Source organism: Hemiscyllium ocellatum, chromosome 13 (genome assembly GCF_020745735.1).
Source record: "Hemiscyllium ocellatum isolate sHemOce1 chromosome 13, sHemOce1.pat.X.cur, whole genome shotgun sequence".
In the NCBI taxonomy this organism is placed as follows: domain Eukaryota; kingdom Metazoa; phylum Chordata; class Chondrichthyes; order Orectolobiformes; family Hemiscylliidae; genus Hemiscyllium; species Hemiscyllium ocellatum.
Genome location: NC_083413.1, coordinates 19,267,983 through 19,290,017, shown reverse-complemented (window position 1 = coordinate 19,290,017; position 22,035 = coordinate 19,267,983). Strand labels below are relative to the sequence as shown.

At 39.1% G+C, this 22,035-nt stretch overlaps 1 protein-coding gene across 1 annotated transcript; it reads right to left on the bottom strand.

Annotated features, from left to right (window-relative positions):
• Nucleotides 1-13,282: 13,282 nt before the first annotated feature.
• On the bottom strand, nucleotides 13,283-20,838 carry LOC132821690 (extracellular calcium-sensing receptor-like). The gene is made up of 7 exons (XM_060834397.1): nucleotides 20,818-20,838; nucleotides 20,270-20,373; nucleotides 19,427-19,718; nucleotides 16,283-17,116; nucleotides 15,931-16,158; nucleotides 14,319-14,442; nucleotides 13,283-14,214 (listed from the first exon to the last, which is right to left on the bottom strand). The coding sequence occupies exons 2-7, from the start codon at nucleotides 20,338-20,340 to the stop codon at nucleotides 13,283-13,285; spliced, it is 2,481 nt and encodes an 826-aa protein (XP_060690380.1). The 5' UTR covers nucleotides 20,341-20,373; nucleotides 20,818-20,838.
• Nucleotides 20,839-22,035: the final 1,197 nt, after the last annotated feature.

Here is a 22,035-nt window from a genome sequence, read left to right as displayed (position 1 = left end):
TCTGCTTTTGCTCCTAATTTACAACAGCTGCAATTCTTTCGGTTATTATCGAACATCTAGGAGACAAGAGGACCGCAAATGCTGGAGATTCAGAGTTGATATAGCATTCTGCTAGAATAGGCATAGCAAGTCAAGGAGCACCCCAGGAGCAACAGAGTCGATGTTTCAGGCAGGACTCTTCTTCAGGGGAAGGGGAAGGGGAAGGGAGTTGAGATTATCTATCAAGCTTCTTCCCCCTCCCCAGACCTAAAGAAAGTTCCTGCCCAAAACATCGAATCTCTTGCCCCTCAGATGCTGCCTGACTTGCTGTGCCTTTTCCAGTACCATGTTTTATTAAACATCTGCATTAAACTTCTGATTTCGACAGTTTAGGCGAATGGTCCAAGAAATGGCTGATGAAATTCAATGTGAGCAAATGTCTTGCACTTTGGAAAAAAGAATACAGGCATGGACTATCTTATAAATGGTGACAAAATTCATAAAACCAAAATACAAAGGAATGTGGAAGTGCTCGTACAGGATTCTCTAAAGGTTGACTTGCAGGTTGAGTCCGTGGTTAAGAAAGCAAATGTAATGTTGTCATTTATTTCAAGAGGGTTGGAATGCAAAAGCAGTGAGGTGCTACTAAGATTTTATAAAGCTCTGGTTAGGCCCCATTTAGAATACTGTGTCCAGCTTTGGGCCCCACACCTCAGGAAGGACATACTGGCACTGGAGCATGTCCAGCAGAGATTCACACGGATGATCCCTGGAATGTTAGGCCTAACATACGATGAACAGCTGAGGATTGTGGGATTGTATTCGTTAGAGTTCAGAAAGTTGGGAAGAGATCTAATGGAAACTTACAAGATAATGCATGGCTTAGAAAGGGTGGACACTGGTAAATTGTTTCCACAGGCGGGGATACAAGGACTCATGGGCACAGCTTTAGAATTAGAGGGGGTCAATTTAGAATGGAAATGAGGAGACATTTCTTCAGACAGAGAGTGGTGGGCCTGCAGAATTCACTGCCACGGAGCGCAGTGGAGGCTGGGACGTTAAATGTCTTCAAGGCAGAGATTGATAAATTCTTAATCTCGCAAGGAATTAAAGGCTATGGGGAGAGTGGGGATAAGTGGCGTTGAAATGCCTATCAGCCATGATTGAATGGCGGAGTGGACTCAATGGGCTGAATGGCGTTACTTCCGCTCCTATTTCTTATGGTTTTATGGCAGGTTAAGACAGCTGTTTAATGCTGCTGTTGTGTAGTGCTATGTGAATGGCATATTTCACTGACTGAATTGAGGCTTCAGCCCTAAAATGCTTATTATGTTTGAATGTAAGTGCACAATGACCACTAGACAATGTGATTTGGTTATAAGGCAGCATTTGCTGGACAGTCCTGACTACTTAAAGATCATTAGTTGATCTGATATGGTGCTCATTTTGATACTTTCTTGTTACCTTGTTCAGAGATGTTATTACAGAGTAGGTATTGAACTTAGGCCTCCTGGCTCAGAGATAAGAATGCTTCAATGCCCACTTAAAAGTTCTACTGAAAACTGTTTACTGATGCATGCAGAAGCATTACCTAATGATATACTGAGACAGCATGAACAAGTTTTATATTCAAGCATTGCATCTTTTTTTCAAATTGCTTGTACATTCTTCATATGATGGTGAGAATGAGCAGTCAATCAGAATTGATTGGCCAACCAATCAGCAGTGGTGAAAGGAAACTTGTGGGTGCTGGTTTTCTATGCACCTGCTGGCTTTGCCATTCCAGAATGTGGGAGATGTTGTCAAAGGAAGAATGGTCCTCCTGAGCATCTTGTAGAGGGTGTTCCGTGTTGCGCTTGTGCAACAGTAATTAAGGAAATGCATGCTGCATGTGGTGGGTGGAGTTTCAATCAAGTTGGCTGCTTATCAATGGTAAAGTTCGAGTGGTTAATATGATGGATGAGAAATCACTTGGGATGTCCCTGCATGGAATTAAATCCTGCTAACTGCATTTCTCATCCTTCCTGCTTTATTAAGTGTCTCCAACAATTAGTAATGTTTAGCTGCTATTGTTGCTTCAAAAACAAAGAAGGCTGAATTCTTCATTGTTTCCAAACCATTATATTTCATTCACTTCTATTCAAGCTTGAAAAACGGACATGTCTGACTTGTTTTGGCTTCTGGTCAATGGTATGCTTCAGGCTATTGATTATGGGGATAGATTCAGAAATGACTGTCAAAGAGAAATGATTGGATTGTTTCTTGATGGAGATGAATGTTGTCTTGGACTTATGTGACATCAGTTTTACTTGCCTTTTTGCAAATCCAAGCCTTCATGTTGACCAGGTCTTGTTGTATTTCAGCTTGAGGTTTTTCAGCACCTGATGGATTGTATATGGTGCTGTGCATTGTGCAATCAACAGAGAACACTCCCAGTTTTGGACTTCTGCTGGACAGATGGTCAATGATAAACTAGATGAAGATGATTGGGCCTCGGACACTACCTGATGTTATTCCTGCACTGATCTCCTGGCATTGAGATGATTAATATCCAACACCATAAGCATCTTCATTTGTGCTATATAAGACTTCAATCATGGAGAATCATTCTCCCAATTCGCATTGATTATAATTTTGTTAGGTGTCGTGGATGTTACAGGTTTCTGCTTTGTCATCAAGAGCAGTCACATTCTCCCCACTTTTGGAGTTCAACTCTTGTATCCACGCTTGGACCAAGGTTTCAATGAAGTTGGGTGCTAAATGGCTCTGGAAAAATGAAAACTTAGCATCCATGAGATTATTACTGTGTAAATGCTAGTTGGTGACGCTGTCGACAATATTTCGATCCCTTTGCTAAAGTTAATAATGCCACAGATGGGGTGACAATTGTCTAGTTTGATGATGTTTGCAAATTACCTGATGTCTAAATTGTTGTACTGATTATTTCCACCATTGTGGATGGGAATACTTGGGGCGTGCTTCACTGTCTCAGTTGTTCAATTGTCTACTGGCTACATGGCAACACTAAGTATCTTGCACTGAATGTGGCTCACTTAATACTTTCGATTTCCTGTTACTTCTACTGTTTGGCATGTAAGCGTGTTGGTTGGCACCTCATTTTTAGATATTACTGTTGATTACTTCAAATATGACCTGTGACATTCTTCATTGAAATATAATTGATGCCTGGCTTGATAGCATTGTTCAAATGGAGAAATGTCAGGTCATGACTTTACAAACTGAAGTTCTAAAAAGAGTCAGGCTGCACTCCACAGATGCTGCCAGAACCTTTGTAATTCTCCAGTACTTTGGGTTTTTATTTCAGAGGTCCATCATCTGCAGTATTTTCCTTTTATTTGAGTCCCCACTTTAGTTATTTCTTTAGGCACAGATTTATTCACCTAAGAAGAATGACTGTATGATTGCATTTAAGAAAGGTGATAAACAATAACCAGTACTGTAGACCAGTGAACCTGACATCAGTGGTGGACGAGGTGTTGGAGGGAATTCTGAGGCAAAGAATTTCCATGGATTTGGAAAGGCAAGGACTGATTAGGGATAATCAACATGGCTTTGCGTGTGGGAAATTTTGTCTCACAAATTTGATTGCATTTTTTGAAGAAGTGAAGTAGTGATGAAGATAATTGATGAAAGCAAAACATTGGATGTTCTCAAAATGGACTTCAGTAAGTTTTTGACAAGGTTCTGCCTTGTGGACTGTTTAATAATGCTGGATGACATTGAACACAGGGAGAACCAGCCATTTGTAAACAAAATCAGCTTGCAGGTGGAAGGCAGAGGCTGGTGGTGGCGTGTTGCTTTTCGGATAGAGTGCCACAGGGACAAATGTTGGATCCACTGCTTTCTGTCATCTATATAAATGATTTATATGTGAATATCAGACATATGGTCAGTAAGTTTGCAGATGACTCCAAAATTGGTGGTGTAGTGGACTGCAAAGAAGATTACCTCAGAATGCAAGGGGACCTTCATCTGTTTGGCCAATGGGCCAAGAAGTGGCAGATGAAGTTTAATCTCGATAAATGTGAGGTGCCATGATTTGGCAGGGAGGAACTTATACACTTTATGGGAATCTCCTGGTTAATGTTGCTGAACAAATGTTCCTTGAAAGTGGATTCGCAGATAGACTGAGTAGTCACACAGATAGACCAACTAGACAAGAAGGCACTTGGTAACCTTGCCTTTACTGGCCAGTGCATTGAGTGTAGGAGTTGGGAGGTCACATTGCAGCTTCATATGACATTGGTCAGACTGAGTTTGGAATACCATGTATGTGTTCACTTCTGGTCTCCTTGTTATAAGAAGGATGTTGTGAAACTTGAAAGTGTTCAGAAAATTTTGGCAAAGATGTTGCCAGGGTTTCAGGGTTTGAGCTCGAGGATGAGGGTCAAGAACAGAGGGCTATTTTCTTTAGAGCATCAAAGGCTGAGGGATAACATGATACAAGTTTATAAAATGATAAGGAGCAAGGACAGGGTGAATGGTCAAAGTCTTTTCCCCAGTCTAGGGGAGTACAAAACTATGGGACATAGGGGGATGAAGGTGAGAGGGGAAAGATTAAAAAGGGACATAAAGGGCAATTTTTTCTAGCAGCTTGTGGTGCGCATGCGCCCTTACAGGAAAAAAATAGCATAATTAGTTTTATTGTTTTATCAGATGCTTTTCCAAATGAATGTAATTACGTTGAATGTCAATGAAGATTTCAGAGTAAAACAAACCTTCACCAGGTACAGCATAGGGATAAGAGGTATGTGCTAGCAAAAACTTGTGAGGTGTCAAACACCCCTGTCAATCTCTATAATACTTCATACAATACAAATGTTTCTTCAACTCTGGAAACATAATCTTAATTTGAATTGTATGGAATAAAATACTAGAGGAAGTAGTAGAGGCTGGTACAATTGCAACATTTAAAAGGCATCTGGATGGGAACATGAACAGAAAGTGTTTGGAAGGATATGGGCCAAATGCTGGCAAATGGGACTAAATTCATTTAGGATATCTGATCAGGAATGGCGGGTTAGACCGAACCGTTCTTTCCATGCTGTACATTTGTATAACTCTATTAGAAATAATAAAAAGTGAAGTAAACCTCTGTAATTACAATTGAATTAAGCACAAAAGTCATCTGAACTAAATACAACCTAGGACTGATAAAACAAATCAAAATAGTACGCCCTTACAGGGAAAAAAAAGCATAATTAGTTTTATTGTTTTATCAGATGCTTTTCTAAATGAATGTAATTATGTTAAATATCAATGAAGATTTCAAAGTAAAACAAACCTTCAACAGGTACGGCAGAGGGATAAGAGGGATGTGCTAGCAACATCTTGTGAGGTCAATCTCTATAATACTTCATACAATACAAATGTTTCTTCAACTCTGGAAACATAATCTTAATTTGAAATGAACACATTGCACAATCATACTCAAAATGTTCTATTTTATTCAGCCGAGATATCAGTCTAAAAGTCTGCATTTAATTATAGCAGATTGTCCAATTTAAATTCAAATTTTAAAAATCTGGAATTAAATGCCAGTCCATGGCATACCACTCCCATACTGTTAATACCCTGTCGGTTGCCTTTGACTAAAGTTGACCTTGAATAGTCATATAAGTACTTTCTCTACAAGATCAGCTCAGAAGCTAGGAATCCTACAACAAGAATGTCACCTCTTGAATTTCGAAATCTGTTGACCATCAACAAGACACAGATCAGGAATATGCTAGAATGGTCCCACTTGCTTGGATGAGTGCAGCTCCAGCAACCCTGAAGTATCTTGACACCACCCAGAACAAACCATTTGATTTAATTGTCATCATATTCCCAATTATTTTCTTCCTCCACTACCAATATGCACAAATTCATCATGGCTTCTTACATAGCATCTTCCAAACTTATGATACTTACCATCCAGAAGGACAGGGTCATCAGATGCATGGGAACAGTAAGCAAAATGTCTTCAAGCAACCCACAATCCTGACTTGGAAATATATTGCTGTTCCTTTAGTGTTGTTTGGTCAGTATTATGGAACTCCATCCATTACAGTGTTATGGGTCTACCCAAATTGTTTTGCATGGTCATAGTGGATGGGATGATTGATAGTTTATGTTCACTGTGTTACGACATGGGGTAAACCACTCTGCTAATTTATACCTGACAGAGAGAAGCTCACCTCATGCTGTAATCTGTTAAATTTCGAGAGACAAAGAACTATCCCAAATTTCACTATTTAAAGTAAAAATTAACAATTTTATTCTTTAAAACCAACAGAGGACATTAAAACCATAACTATTTACAACTTCTTTCTCTTCAACCTATCTTTTACCTGTCACTCTACAATACTAGTCTGATTAAAAAAAATCCTGATTAAGCTTTACAAAAAAAAATCACATTTCAAATCTGTCAGCTTCATTCATATTCCTTTGTGTTTTCCTGGGTCATCTTTTCTTCTTCTGCCGACCAACATTCCTTATGCATGGATAACTTTCAGAGAGCTATTTGGCTAACAATCTATACTTTTTGGTTTTCTTGGTAGTTCTCCCGCTAAATGTTCTAACTGTCCAGTTTTATACCCCAAAACATCAGATTATTTCATTGGTTTGATGTCATCAAAACACTAAATTCAAATTCAATTGGATTTTGGTATACTAGGACATAAGTTAAACGGATTGGTATAATTTGAATTTGTTTTTGTTCCATGACAACACAGCACCAGCTATTTGTTTCAATCAAGTGTTACATTTTTAACTTGTTCAGGACACTCTATGCTTTCAGTTAGTCCTTGCTAGCTACCTCTCTCTCTGAAAGGCACAATATACCTCTATACAGTCATAAACACTGGATAGTGAAACATGACTGAAAAACAGCAAGTATAACAAATGCAGTTTTTGCAATACAGTAGAGAATCAAATTGAATTTTTTTTAGATTAGATTAGATTACTTACAGTGTGGAAACAGGCCCTTCAGCCCAACAAGTCCACACTGACCCTCTGAAGAGCAACCCACCTAGACCCATTCTGCTACATTTACCCCTTCATCTAACACTACGGGCAATTTAGCATGGCCAATTCACCTAACCTGCACATCTTTGGACTGTGGGAGGAAACTAGAGCACCCGGAAGAAACCCACGCAGACACGGGGAGAATGTGCAAACTTCACACAGACAGTTGCCCAAGGCGGGAAAATATAGACTATATCAAAAGTCGAATACTAGTGCAAATAGGAAAACATGAGAAGAAATTGTGCCGTGATGGCAAGTTTCCCTCCAAACCACTCAATATCCAAGAAAAAAATTGTTGGAAAAGCACAGCAGATCTAGCAGTAACTGTGGAGAGGAAGTAGAGTTGATGTTTCAGGCGAGCCATGCATCCTCAGAACTGCAGGAATGTGCAAGCCAGTTTGATATGTCACAGAAAATGCAGAGTTACAGGTATAGGGTCAGGGTGGAAGTGTGTTCAGACACTCGGTGTGGACAGAAAGGCCTGCTTTCACACTCCAGAGATTTGATGACAGCACAGTTTCCAACTGTTATTGAATTTTCACTACATCCCCAACATGTGTCTTGTTGACCTACTCAACAGTTTAGTTAATTGCCTCACTCACATAAATGGAGACCATATCTCTCTTTCCCATATTTACTAACTTTTATTTCACGTCCTTCTGCTTTGAATGTCGGTGCAGTGACCTCTGAACTATCCTAAATAACCTTTTAAATGCTTCCACTTGCATTGAGCTGATTGAAACTTTTACAAAGCAATTCTGGATCTGGGCATGCTCTAAACATTATATTTCAAAAGGAATGTTGAATCACACCACACAACAAATGAATATAGCTAGAGAAATTAATCACAGACTTGAGTAAATCTTCAAGCCTTAATGTGGAAGTAGGACAATTACCTACAATAAGAAACAGGGCTGTTGGACTTCACAATGCGTGGAGTTTGCACATTCTCCCTGTGTCTGTGTGGGTTTCCTCTGGGTGCTCTGGTTTCCTCCCACAGTCCAAAGGTGTGTGGATCAGGTGAATTGGCCATGCTAAATTGCCTACCATGATAGGTGCATTAGTAGGGAGTAGGTGAATGAGTCTGGGTGGTTTACTCTTCGGAATGTCGGTGTGGACTTGTTCAAAGGGCCTATTTCCGCACTATAGGGAATCTAAGAATCTAAGGTGCAGACATGACTAAAGAAGGATTTTCCTCCTTTAAGCAGAGAAGGCTGAATGAGATTTATGAGAAGGGACCAAAATCATAGAGAGACTTAAATAAATAAATTGTAGAAACTGTTGCCAGTGACATTACACAGAGGACATACTTTAAGATAAGCAGTAAAACAAATAGAAGCATTTACTTTGAAGTAAGAGATTGTATGAAAAGGAATGATCTGCCTGAAATGGTGGTGTAACAATTTCAACAATAGAATTGAATAAGTACATGAAGTGGAGAACATGTCATGATTTTCAGAAAGGAGTGTATAAATGGGCCTAAAAGGGCTGGTAGGGTGCATTCATCCAAGTAGCTTTCCTCGAAAATGTATTATTCCATGATTGCTTGGAAATGCTAGAATATAATTGGTGCAGACTTTGGATGCATCTTTTATTAATATCTGGCACGTGGGTATCATTGGCAAAGTAATCATTACTTCATGATCAGAAAATTTCCTTGACAAGTCAGTGATGAATCACTCTCTTAAAACACTGTGCTCCCTATGATGTAGCCACAGCCACCCTGCACTGTCAGACAAACCTCTATGTTTGTGAATTATCAACAGCAAAATAAGAACAATGTTTCCAAAATACTGACTAGTCCATCTGGAAAGTAAATGTCTTCTGCCGTGAGTAGTTAGAATCTGGAATGGAGTCAGTAATACAGTCATGGCGGCAAATATATTTGTGGCTTTCAAAGGAAATTAGATAAGCACCTCAAGATTAATGTGTATACAGTTAAGGGGAAAGGGTGAAGACATAAGCAAGCAATTTTTCTTCTTTAATTGGCTGGTACACGTTCAGCAGGCTGAATGGCCTCCTTCTTTGTGGTAACCATTCTCTCAGTTAAAATGGTTTGAAGCTTTCAGACAGTGCCATTCACAAGCACTTGCTGACATTAATCTTCTAAATGGTAGAGGTGCTGGGTTTGTATGGAGCCATCTTTGCAATTTGCTCCAGAGCATCTTGTAGATTATTCACTGCTAGCACTGTGCAGTACTGAAATTGAATTTCAGGTTTAATGTGATTCATATTTGGATCAAGTCAGCTGCTTTGGTCCTCAATTTTGTTGACGTGCTGTTGGAGTGCACTGCCCAGCAAAGTGAGCTTGGCTTATTAGCCTCCTGAATTGTGTCCCACAGCTGGTGAAAAGACCTGGAGAAACTAAGAAGTGACTTCTTCCACTCAGAAAATCAAGCCTGTGTAAGCACAACATTTTAGATTAGATTAGATTGCTTACAGTGTGGAAACAGGCCCTTCGGCCCAACAAGTCCACACCGACCCTCCGAAGTGCAACCCACCCATACCCCCACATTTACCCCTTACCTAACACTACGGGCAATTTAGCATGGCCAATTCACCTGACCCGCATATCTTTGGACTGTGGGAGGAAACCGGAGCACCTGGAGGAAACCCACGCAGACACGGGGAGAACGTGCAAACTCCACACAGTCAGTCGCCTGAGGCGGGAATTGGCATCTCCAGGCCAATGGAATCATGCAGCCTGTTGAAAGTGGAGAATTTATTAAGAATAACAAATTAAAGATAAAGGGTGATGATTAAGTTATGTTTTATCGAAGATGATTATTGTTTGGTACTTGTGTGACTTGCATGTTAATTACCTCTTAACCATCCCAAGCCTGAATGCAATCCATGGCTTTTCTGCGTCTGGGCATGAACTGCTCCGTTATGAGTCACTGAAAATGGTACTGAACACAGTGCTATCATTCCATTTCTGATTTTCTAATGAAGACTTTTCCTTGTTAAAGTTGCTGAAGATTGTGGGACTGCATCAGCGCTCTGAGGAACTAGTGATACTTTGCCTCCAAGATCGTTGTGCTGAGTATAGCTCTAGTCACTGGACAGGTTTTCCATGATTTCAATTTTATTTGAGTTTCTCAAGGCTGCCTTCCATCAAATGTCACCTTCCCCAATCTTAACTCACTCCTAGAATTCAAACAATTGGTCATCTTTCGACTGAAGTAGCAATGAGGGCTGGTGTCGAGTGCAGACAGAACACAAAGATATATTAAAATTTATTGGATCCAAAGATGGGAGGAAGAGCCATCAAAAAAAGCCATAATAAGTTGTGTTGTTAAATCTTGCTGTCAAATTCCACATGAAATTTGATGTGAATGCTATTGTTGGTCAATTTGGAGAAAAATGCTGTGGCCTGGTTTTCCTGATGATGTACAAACTAGGCACTCAATTGGGTGTGGAAGGTATAACATACAACCACAAACTCTTCAGCCTTGCCTCCAGTACAGTTAATCCCATGCCATTAATTGCTGACTATCTTCCTTTCAACTCTGTTGCTCATGTTGTTGTCTTCTCTTTAACTAGGCCACCATGATCCTACTCCATCATTTAGTAAGATAATGGATGATCTGCCTACAGCACTTCTGTACTTTCTCCTCATAACCCTTAACTCATTTGTGGATTGAAAATAAGTTTAACATGCCCTTGAATATATTCGAAGATTCAACTTGTACTGCTGCCTCGGAAAGAGAATTCTAAAAATAATGGCCCTTGGAGGAAGACATTCTTCCTATCTTCCCCTAAAATAGGAACCATGTTATTTCCGAACTTACATTTTATTATTTTATCCATCTGATCAAAGGGACTGAGGTTAAACAACTGCAAAACAGACTCTACCTGACATTTTTGTCCAATCTGTTAACCTATATATATCCATTTGCAGATATTCTATCCAAACATTTTAAGCCTCAAAAGTGCTTTCCTGTCCATCTATCATCAGCAAATGTGTCTACAAAACATTCTTGAAGGGATAGCGAGGACTAATGCGTATTATAATTAGGTGACGGACCATCTCTGCAGTATCGTACTTGTTCCAATTTTTTAACCTAGAGATGAACAACCTTAATGACTCCTGTTAGTCATCCAATCATATAATCATATTAATATATGAGCCCAAGCACAATGAGCTCATATTTTGTGTAGTAACCTTTTTTTATGTCAGCCCTCTTAACAGATTTTGTAAATTCACATGCAGCACATCAAGTATTTCCCCCCTTTTTTGCCCTACTTGTTCCATTCTTTAAGATATCTGATAAATTCATGATACATAATTAGGTGTTGCAGAAGTCTGGGAGCCAAACTGCCTAGGAAGTAACGTGAGACTCAATATTGTAATAAGGTTTAGTTGCTATTATTCCCTGTCTACCAATTCCAGCTGTAAATGGCAGGCTTTCCTGTGCTGCCTAGAAAACTGACAGCCAAAGCGAGGCAATGGCTGCTACATGGAAGAGGTCAATTTAATTTCATGCTGATGGATCATAAGACACAGAAGCATTCCCACAGCAAAACTGCCTTCACACAGACCAGTTCTCAATATAACATTCCTCCATCTGCCAATCCTTCAAGGACAGATCAACTCTCCTCCTGGACCAGTCACCTCTCCCAACAGCATGATATAAGACAGGTCTGCAGGTATCATCTCATCCATGATTGTTGATTTCTCCCACACTCAGAATTCAGTTCAAAGGAACTGAATAAGTTAATTAAACACCTCCATTCACCATTAAAGATTTTACTCCTCGTGAAATTAGATTAGATTACTTACAGTGTGGAAACAGGCTCGTCGGCCCAACAAGTCCACACCGACCCGCCGAAGCACACCCACCCAGACCCATTCCCCTACATCTACCCCTTCACATAAAATTATGGGCAATTTAGCATGGTCAATTCACCTAAACTGCACATTTTTGGACTGTGGGCAGAAACCAGAGCACCCGGAGGAAACCCACGCAGACACTGGGAGAATGTGCAAACTCCTCACAGACATTGCCTGAGGTGGGAATTGAACCCGGGTCTCTGGCGTTGTGAGGCAGCAGTGCCAATCACTGTGCCGCCGTGCCGCCCATAATCATCCATAATGGTTTCTCTAATTTTGCTCACACTGAACACCAATACTTCTGACATTGTTATTAGGTAGAAAGTATTCATATTCATGGATATATGGTAAATAATGTGCATGTAAAATGGATAACTATGTTGAAAACACCAACTTCTATAGGTTTCAATCAAGGTAGAAGACTATGCATGCCATATGTGACAGTGCATAGATAAAAAAGAACAACCATTTTGGGAATGACTTGGTAAATTAGGCATTGAAAATGATAATATAACAGTGAATTACAACATCTCAGCGAGAAGATACTCAAAAATGTTAAGAGTACATATATGGTACATATCATTTAAAGAAGCATAGAGAGCCTGCTGGTTAGTGAGTGCATATTACAGCTATGTCTTCGTTAAGAATGGGAGAAGATAATTATTTGTGAGATCCTTTGGAATATGAATAGAAAACTAATTCTGAAAAGGACCAAATATTGAGTTTTCCAAATTACCGCCGACATGGTGAATTCAAAATTTCCAAAACCTTCCCTCTTCCAACATCATCATCCCACCTTCCCACCAGCGACCCCCTTCAATGTTAATTTAGCACAGTGACAGCATTTTTATTGAAGTCCTTTGTGAAAACGATGTGAGCAATCTATTTGGACATTTGAATAGACCAAGCTTCAGAATTGAGTTTTTATTCACAGATCAAGCAAGTTTCAAATAGAATCTCCATGCAATAAAGAAATTCAAGTCACAATAAGTGAACAAAAAGTAACTTTGATCCATCTTTCAATAAATATAGGTTACACACCATTCAGTTCTGATTACAAGAGGAACCTTGATAATCTGAACGACACAGGCAGGGTCTACTTTGTTTGGATAATCGAATGCCAGATAATCGAATGTTGGATAAAACAGTTTAACCAAACATCAGGACCTTGCGACATTGTTCAGATAATCTGAAATTCAGATAATTGAATGCTAGGTACATGAGGTTCCTCTGCTCCATGGTTTCATGCAAATGAAACTTGGGGCAGATGTATAAAATAGTCAAAAGTATCAGCCAAACTCCAAAATTGCAGGTATTGCAGGTCATTGTTCGATTATGTAAAATGAGTGCTGGTACAATATTTTGCTTTATGGCCCTTCACATGGAATTGCCATTCACTATCATTATGACAAGGTCATTATCTACTAAAACATCTGTGTCTCATTTATCAACACTCTGAAAGAATTTTTTTGAACCCACTGAGCCCATCATGTTCCTCTTTGTATTGTTTTCTTTCTTCAACAGAATAATGTAACATTTTGGAGAAAAAATGCAAATAAGAAGACCAAAGCTGGAAGCCAAAATAGCAAATACTTCAACTGCCACAGCATATTTCCCTGGCGAACTTATGTAAGCTGGAATGAAAGTTATCCAAACTGCGCAAAAGATAAGCATGCTAAACGTTATGTGTTTCGCTTCATTGAAGTTATTTGGAAGTTGTCGAGCCAGAAAAGCCATGACAAAACATGCACAGGACAGAAATCCAATATAACCAAGTACACTGTAGAAGGCTAACAAAGATCCTACATTGCATTCAAAGACGATTATCTCATTAGAGTGACTAGTGTTTTTCAATGGATAAGGTGGAAATACAATTAACCAGGCAGTACATATTACACATTGTACCAGTGTGAGGATGTAAACCATCAGCCGTTGTTGTCTTGGTCCAAACCACTGCATCATATTATTGCTGGGAAATGTTGCTTTGAACGCCATCACCACAACAATTGTTTTACTCAATACACAAGAAATGCAAAGAACAAAACTAATACCAAATGCTACGTGGCAGAGCATACAAGACCAAACTGAAGGTGTCCCAATGAATGTAATTGAACACAGAAAACAAAGTGTAAGGGCAAAAAGTAGAAGGAAGCTTAACTCTGAGTTATTAGCTTTCACAATTGGTGTGTGTCTGTAGATGTAGAATATTGCGAATACACCAACAGTGGTGCAGGCTCCAATAAGGGCCAGCGTCACCAAAATGATTCCCATTGTCTCGAAAAAGGAAAGAAACACAATTTCTTTTGGAATGCACTGATCCCTTCTTTCATTAGATTTGAATTCCAATGGACATTTTATGCAATGAATGGAATCTAAAAAACAACACAAGACTTCATCAGTATACGAGGAATCTTGAAACCTGAGCAATGCACATGTAGTTTAAGAAACAATGCCTGTGGCAATGGTGCATCCTTACCAGTTGTGTTACTAATTTCACCCTGCGCACATTGTATACAATCAAAACAGCAAACGGGTTGTCCTTTTCTTCCTGCTTTTCTTGTTCCTTGATGGCAGCTTTCAGAACAAACAGCTTTAGGTACCTCATTAGGAATATGAATACAATGATGAAGAAATGTTAATAATTCCCTGTGGCAAATGTACAACATTCACTCTGGTAACAGAACAAATCCTAATTATGTCACCTGTGTTAGCACTATTGCTTTTGAAATAATATCAGCACTTGTGACCTCATCATGTCGCAGAAAAGTGCGAAGAGTAGGTTTGTGCAGATTCTTGAGATAACATATCGGATGTGTTCCGGGATTTGCTTCATTTTATTAAAAAAGGAAATAGGGAAATATCAAAATAAAATCAGATGCAATTTGCAGTAATACCATTTAATGGCTAAAATGAAAATCAAATTCAGAAATAAAAATGTTTTCTTTATTTATTCATGCAATGTGACCGTTGCTAAACAACCCAATATTTGGCTTTGAGACCTGCCTTTCTGAACTATTGAAATTCATTTGCTGTTGATATTGTCGCCATATTGTCATAAGAGGAGAACGGAGACATATTTCTAAGACAGGATTGTGTGTGGCTGTCAGGGGAACTTGCAGGTGATGGTGACCTATGGATTTATTGCCAATGATCTTCTAGATGGAAATGAGCATGTTTGGAAGTTGCTTCCCAAATAGCACTGTTGAATTTCTGTAGTGTATCTTGAAGGTGCTGCTACTGAATATCTGTGGTAGAAGATGTCAATGTTGTGGATTTGGTGTCAATCAATTGGGCTGATTTTTCCTGTGTTTGTCAAGCTTCTTCAGTGTTCTTGGACCTACACCCATCGAGAGAAGTGGGAGGATTTGACCACAGTCCTGATCGTTGTTCTGTAGGTGGTGGTTGTGTTGGAAATTCCTGAGGTGAGTTACCTATTGCAGCTTTCCTAGCATCTGGTATGCTCTCGAAACTACAGATCGAATATGATCATTCCAACTCAGCTTCATGTAATTGTAATCCCCAGATAGCAATTGAATATCAAGGGGAGATCTCCTGTTGGAGATAGTCATTGCTTGGCATGACTGCAGCAGAAATGTGTTTGTGGTCAAGATGAATATGAACTATAATGTTCCTTGACATACAACTAATGTATCCATTGTTCCCACAGTTTTTTTTTGCAAAGCTATGCAACCACTTTTCAGTATGTTTAGATTTTATATCTTTTTCCTACATTCCTTCGTCATTGCAATGCTATTTTAAGACAAAGGTACGATAATAACTTGTTCTTCATTTGTACATGCTTCTTTCACATTTTTAATTACACCAGTTATGAACAAAGAAATACTGCTGTTGAAGTGGGTAGAAAGAAAACCTCCCTGATCTTACAATCTGGGTTGATCAAGTTTAGCAATTTTCGAATTGGTGAGGAAATATTTTCTGTTTAAAAGCACATGATCAGTTGCAATTTTAGTCCACATTGGGAAATGGGCAGTGGTGGGCAGTGTGCAGATTTGATACAACAATCATCAGACTGCTTTTGAAATAAAAATTAAGTCAGTTTAAAAGGGATGGTTTTCTAGAAATCTTACCGACTTCTGACCACCACTCCAAACAATCGTCCCTTCTGTTATTGAAAGTTCTTCTCCGAAACGAGCTGTTCCATCATAGAGCCCAACATTTACAATGTTGATGTTACCGAGAGCATTTGGTTGCCAGTTTACAATATCATATGTTGCGACAGGGTTTCCATTTTCATCAAAATAAACTTTTTCTCCGATCTTGGTTGTGAATTTCACTGTTCTCATATAATATAGTAACTTTAAACAAAAAAAAAACAAAATGAGAACTTACTTACATTAATTGCAAATTTTCAACTGTGAATTTGACCACTTTTGACATATATGTAAATGCAGAGATCAAACCATGTTAAATGTTCCTCACCTGCCATGGTTGAAAATTTGAAATATTGGCACAACTCCCATTGGAGAAAGGCCCTGACCCAGTTTTACATGACGCCATATTGTGAAGTGCATGAGCTATTGCATAAGTTGCTTTGTACACGTTGTAAGTGACTCTGTATTGCAAGACATCAGTAAATTCATTTTGGATATTTTGTAAATTTTCTCTTCCTGTGCATTTCTTCAGCTCCGATTCAGTTTTTCGTGAATCTGTTTTGTTTCCATCAATTAGAGTACAGCCAAAACAACTTTCCCAAAACAGTTTGACCAAAAGGTTCTCTGGATACAAGGATGGATGAACTTTCATTAGGAAGTCTCTCAACCCTGGTATATGGACTTTGCGAATTGCAATTCCAATTGTACCAGAAGCAATCATTTTGGTTTCCTCTGGAGAAAGAAGCAATGCAGAAACCCATGATTCAGTTCCAATCCATTGTATGCCGCTGACATTTTGTCTAATCATTTCTTTTAGTAGAGTCCGCATGTTTGATTTTCCCACAAAGGCAACGACAACTTTTGCAGAAGAGGTTTTTATGGTGTCAATTGTTTTCAGTAATTTCTCTCGAGCATATGTTAAGTGAAATGACTCTGAAAAGGCTATGCAAACGCCTAACTCTTGAACTTCCTCTTCAAATGCATGCATTCCAAAGTTTCCATAGTCATCGTCGCTCTTAACTGTCCCGATCCAGGTCCATCCAAAATGCTTCACCAGCTGGGCTAATGCTCTCGCCTGATAGTAATCACTTGGTATTGTTCGAAAAAATGATGGATATTCTTTTCTATTGCTCAGGCATGCACAGGTTGCAAAGTAACTAATCTGCCACAAATAAAGCAAAAAACAAACTTTGTATTTCGATTATAATTTGTGGTTGTTCATGATATCAAATCAAAAATATCAGTGGAGAAGTGCAATATGTTTACCTCCTACAGTGCTTACAGGAGTGGATCTTCTTAAAAAGACAATATACAATTTATTTCATAATTTCAAAACATCCCATTCAAATATTCACTCCCAAGATTCATTCCAATCTTTGCTCTTTCATGTCCGAACCGCAACCATGTATAATGTCCAATCTTCAGAATTTGACGTGAAGAATGTCTATGAACATTCTCTTATTCACACTCTCTTTCTCTACAGGTGACCTTGGGCAATTTCTAACTTTGTCTAATAGAGATGGTCCACTGTTGATCTCATCTTTTGTGCATTCACATGGAAGTCAATGAAGGCAAAAGAAATAAAAATAAGATGTAGGATATGTGAGTAATTCTCCCTGATCATTGTCGAAAATTAAAATTACTCTTCAACCAAACCCTTATATCTTTAACAACGTTTTCAACAATACTGGTTTTCAAATTTAAGTTTGCGAGGTACAATATTGAAGAATTCAGCTTCTGGTAGCAAAATTAAGCTTACTGTCTCTCAGGTATGATTACACATTCATAGTAAACCAGTAGCTATACATTTAGTTTAATTTAGAAATATATCAATTGTGAACATCATGTTTGCGTTGTATCATTTTGCATTCTATTTATGCTGTGGTTTATTGTTGGGTAGGCTTTGTATACATTACATTAATGTGTATGTTGCTCCCCTTTCAATGTGACAAATCCTTAATTTCCAAATCTCAAGGAACAGCGTTCTGTGTCAACACTTTGCTGCTTGATCTTTACATTAGAGGTGATAGCACAAGAGTATTTAATGAAATGAAAGTTGTTTTTTACTCAGTTGATCCCTTGTAGAATGTTTTTCTGCCCTGACTAGTCGAAAAATTGACTTATGTGGTTTCGCATCACGATGCTGAATTCAACATGACATGAGCTCATTTTTGAAGTTACGATTTCTCTCTTGAAAGATGTGCTTGACCTGCCCATTATTGTGAACGTTATCTGTTTTTATTTTAAATCGTGCATCAAAAACAAAAGCATGTGATTAAATACAACATCCCTGACCGTAAAATTCATTTCACCAAGGCACTGTTTCCAATGAGTGGGTTAAGGTTTTAGTTAAAAAGTAAGACGGACAAATATGGTAACAGTTTTGAAAAGCGAACGACATTACACTTAAGGAAAATTGGTAACAGCTGAATTGATCACTCGTAAATTAAGTTACCATGGTTCATGAAAAGAACACAAAGTATTGACAAACACCTGCAAAGAAAAATGGTGTAGGGCTTTTGTGGTCCTGACCTGTGGACCAAATACCATCACAACTTGCTCTTAGGGTACAATATCATCACGAGACAGGTTGGTTAGAAATGGAGTAAAGCTCTGATAAAATAGTCATTTTAAAATCTTAGGATGTGGTTCATTTTGCATTTGTTGAATCTCTTCGTGTGAGCAAAGAGTGAAGGTGCAGTGTGCAAATATTATTGGCACATCACCATGGTAACTAGAGGTGACTAAATTCAAAGGGCACGTATGGAAAATAAAGATAGCCCCAGTAACGGTGAGCATTAAGCTACGCTGGCAGTAAAACAAACGTTCCCATCTCGTTCACTGCTATCTATCCTACACGTGACTCTATGATGTTCTGGAGAAAGGTCACGGTACCGAAACATTAACGCTGATTTTTCTCCACAGATGTTGCCAGGTCTGCTCAGATTTTCCAACAATTTCTGTTGTTGGTCCTCGTAATATAGCTCACTGTAAACCTGGCTCGCAGACGTTGCTGGAAGCCATTCAGTTCAAGGATAACTTGGGGCTGGAAACAAATGTTGGTTTTGCCAGTCCAACCCGCAACTCAGCAGTGAATAAAAATGAACTAAAATTGCCAATTGTTGGAATCATTTTTGAAAGTTCGCTTTTTTATTGGTTACTTTTATTCAACACTAAATTTTTGAAATGAGACTTTCAAAGCACTATGTTAGATGAAGAGGAATAATAGCTTCGTTATAAAACTATGGCTAAACCGAGCCAAAGAGCAATCAACAGTCATTGTACTGGACAGTCTCACCATTCTGAATGAACATTCTAAAGGCGATATAAGTGCAGACCTTGGTCTCCTTTGGATGAACAAATTCCAAATTTTGCACTGACAATAGATTAAATGACCCATATAACATCATATGCACTGTTGATCTTAATGTATTCACATTGCATAACTGAGTTAGTGAACACCATCTCTTACCATAGGGATTCTGAAGATACCCATGGAAGGTGCTATTGCTAAAGACCTCGTAGATCCAGAATCAGCAACAATGGCAGAAACAACGGAGGAGTTTTTACAATTAACAGAGGGTGTGTTTGCCTCGGGTTTGTTCAGAAACGCCATAGCTGCTTTCAGTGATAACTGAGTCAATTTACAAGAATCGTACAGACGGTATCCCAGTGTGACACCGGGAAGTAGAGCTGTATCGTTATTTATTTCTTCGATTGCAAAAATCATCGCCAGTGCAAAACGGAAAGCTCTGAACCGAAAGCTGCAGAGAAGGTGTAAAAACAAACTTTAAAACAACAATAGCAGTTTTTTTTCCCTGAGAGAATCACTACGTAGCTATTCTTAATTACAATTCAGTAACAATGCCACTAAATTGCAAGTTGATGGATAAATACTTCAATGCAGAGCCTTGAACATCTTAACTGACATTAAACAAAGATATGTCACTGTCTTCAATTTCAAAAAAGACTTTCAGCGGGTCCGCGACCTTCCTTCTCAGGTCCAATAGAAGTATTTCAAAGAAGAGCAGGGGCCCTCTCACAATGTATTAACTGACACGTATCCTTCATTCCAAAATGCTCAAAGTGGGTTTTGAGTTTTGAACAAGACCAATTGTGGAAGCTTGAGGTTCATACATTGCTGCATCACCACGTGGCAACATTGAATAAATTGCAAAAGTACCTGCTTGATTATGAAACAAATTGGGACATGCTGCAAAAGTAAACCAAACAATTATTTTACCTTCAATTCACAAATTAAATACGAATGTAAATGTATAAACCCTTGAATCAGCAAGAGGGCAGTTGAACCGACCTGATGCATTTTGCTGGCTCAGGGTGACTGCTGAACGTGAATTGCCGATGCTCAACGTGGTAAGAATGCATCCCAAAAATTCCACCTAATATGATATCTCCATCCTTCGAGAGACCCAGCAAATCAAGTCTACTCCAACGTTTGCAAGTCTGCTCATTACTGGTCCACGCCAAGGCAAGGGCAGAATTCATCACTAAAAGGACCAAAAAATGCATCATTGACAGGGCAAATGTTTGTCCTTGGTTTTAGAGTAAGATGACTAATTTTATATAAGCTGTAGCTATTTCAGTAAACCTCGCCATAATGACGCCAAATTGATTTCAATCTCTAATGACCATCAAAAAATTACTTGGCTGGTCCCTGAAGAAAACACAGCACCACTTTAATCAACAAGAGACTCATGAAGAAAATAATTGAAAATGCAGTCACCTGTGTAGCTTCAATCCAACTGAGATGACACAGCGGTTAGCACTGCTACCAGGGACCTGGCTCTGATTCCTGCCTCGGGCAACTGTCTTGTGGAGTTTATGCATTCCCCCCACACCTGCACGTGTTACCTCCGGGTGCTCTGGTTTCCTCCCACAGTGTAAGATGTGCGGGTCGATGGACCCTCAGAACTCTGAAGTGGTCTTCCAGGAGGAGGTCTGAGGTGTATTTTCCAGTGGAATTGAGTACCTCAAAACTAGAAGTCCAGAAAGCAGCGGGAATACTATCATCATCTCCCTTCAGCTGTCCTCATATTCTGCGGGGCAACGCTAATTCTGGTCAAACCATTGTTTGCTATGCCTCATGCAAACTCACAAATGTGCCAAAGGCTGCCACTTCTGGATTTGGAAACTATCTGCTCTATTTCAAATTATTTAAAAGGACAAAATGTCTCAAACATCTGCAACAGCATAACAAAACCCAGAAATTGCTTAAAAAGCTCAATATATCAGGCTGTGTCTGTGGAGAGAAATCAGATATACGTTTCGGGTTGAGTGACCCATATATGTTGGCAGACCTTTTGAGTTTTTCCAGCAATTTCTGCTTTTATTCCTGACTTAGAGCATCTGCAGTTCTTTTGGTTTTTTTTTATCAAACATCTAGGAGACAGTGCGGACTGCAGATGCTGAAGAATCAGAGTTGATATCGCGTGGTGCTGGAAAGCTCAGTTTCGGGCAGGACCCTCCTTCAGTAGTGGGTAGTGGGAAGGGGGTTGAGATTATCTATTAAGCCCCTTCTCCCTCACCAAGTCTGGAGAAGGTTCCTGCCCAAAACCTCGACTCTCTTGCTCCTTGGTTGCTGCCTGACCTGCTGTGCCTTTTCCAGAACCACGTTTTATTAAACATCTGCCTGGCAGGTTAAGAAAGCTGTTTAATGCTGCTACTATGTAGTGCTATGTGAATGGCATTTTTCACTGACAGAATTCAGGCATCAGCCCTAAAATGCTTATTATGTTTGAATGTCAGTGCACAATAACCACTACACAATGCGATTTGGTTATAAGGCAGCATTTTCTGGACAATCCTGACTACTTAAAGATCATGAGTTGATCTGATATAGTGCTCAATTAGATACTTTCTCGTTACCCTGTTCAGAGATGATATTACATAGTAGGTTTTGAACTTAGGCCTCCTGGCTCAGAAATAAGGACGCTTCAATGCCCACTTAAATATTCCATTGAAAAGTGCTTACTGATGCTTGCAGAATCATTACCTAATGATATACTGAGACAACATGAACAAGATTTATATTCAAACATTACACCTTTTTCAAATTGCCTG

What these genes read in the sequence shown, in the direction of transcription:
- LOC132821690 (XM_060834397.1), bottom strand. Translation starts at nt 20,340, where the DNA reads ATGCATTCTTACCACGTTGAGCATCGGCAATTCACGTTCAGCAGTCAC. An exon ending in GTATCTTCAGAATCCCTATG is followed by an intron (nt 17,117 to 19,426) that starts GTAAGAGATGGT and finishes TATTTGTGGCAG; the next exon opens with ATTAGTTACTTTGCAACCTG. An exon ending in CAAATTTTCAACCATGGCAG is followed by an intron (nt 16,159 to 16,282) that starts GTGAGGAACATT and finishes TTTTGTTTAAAG; the next exon opens with TTACTATATTATATGAGAAC.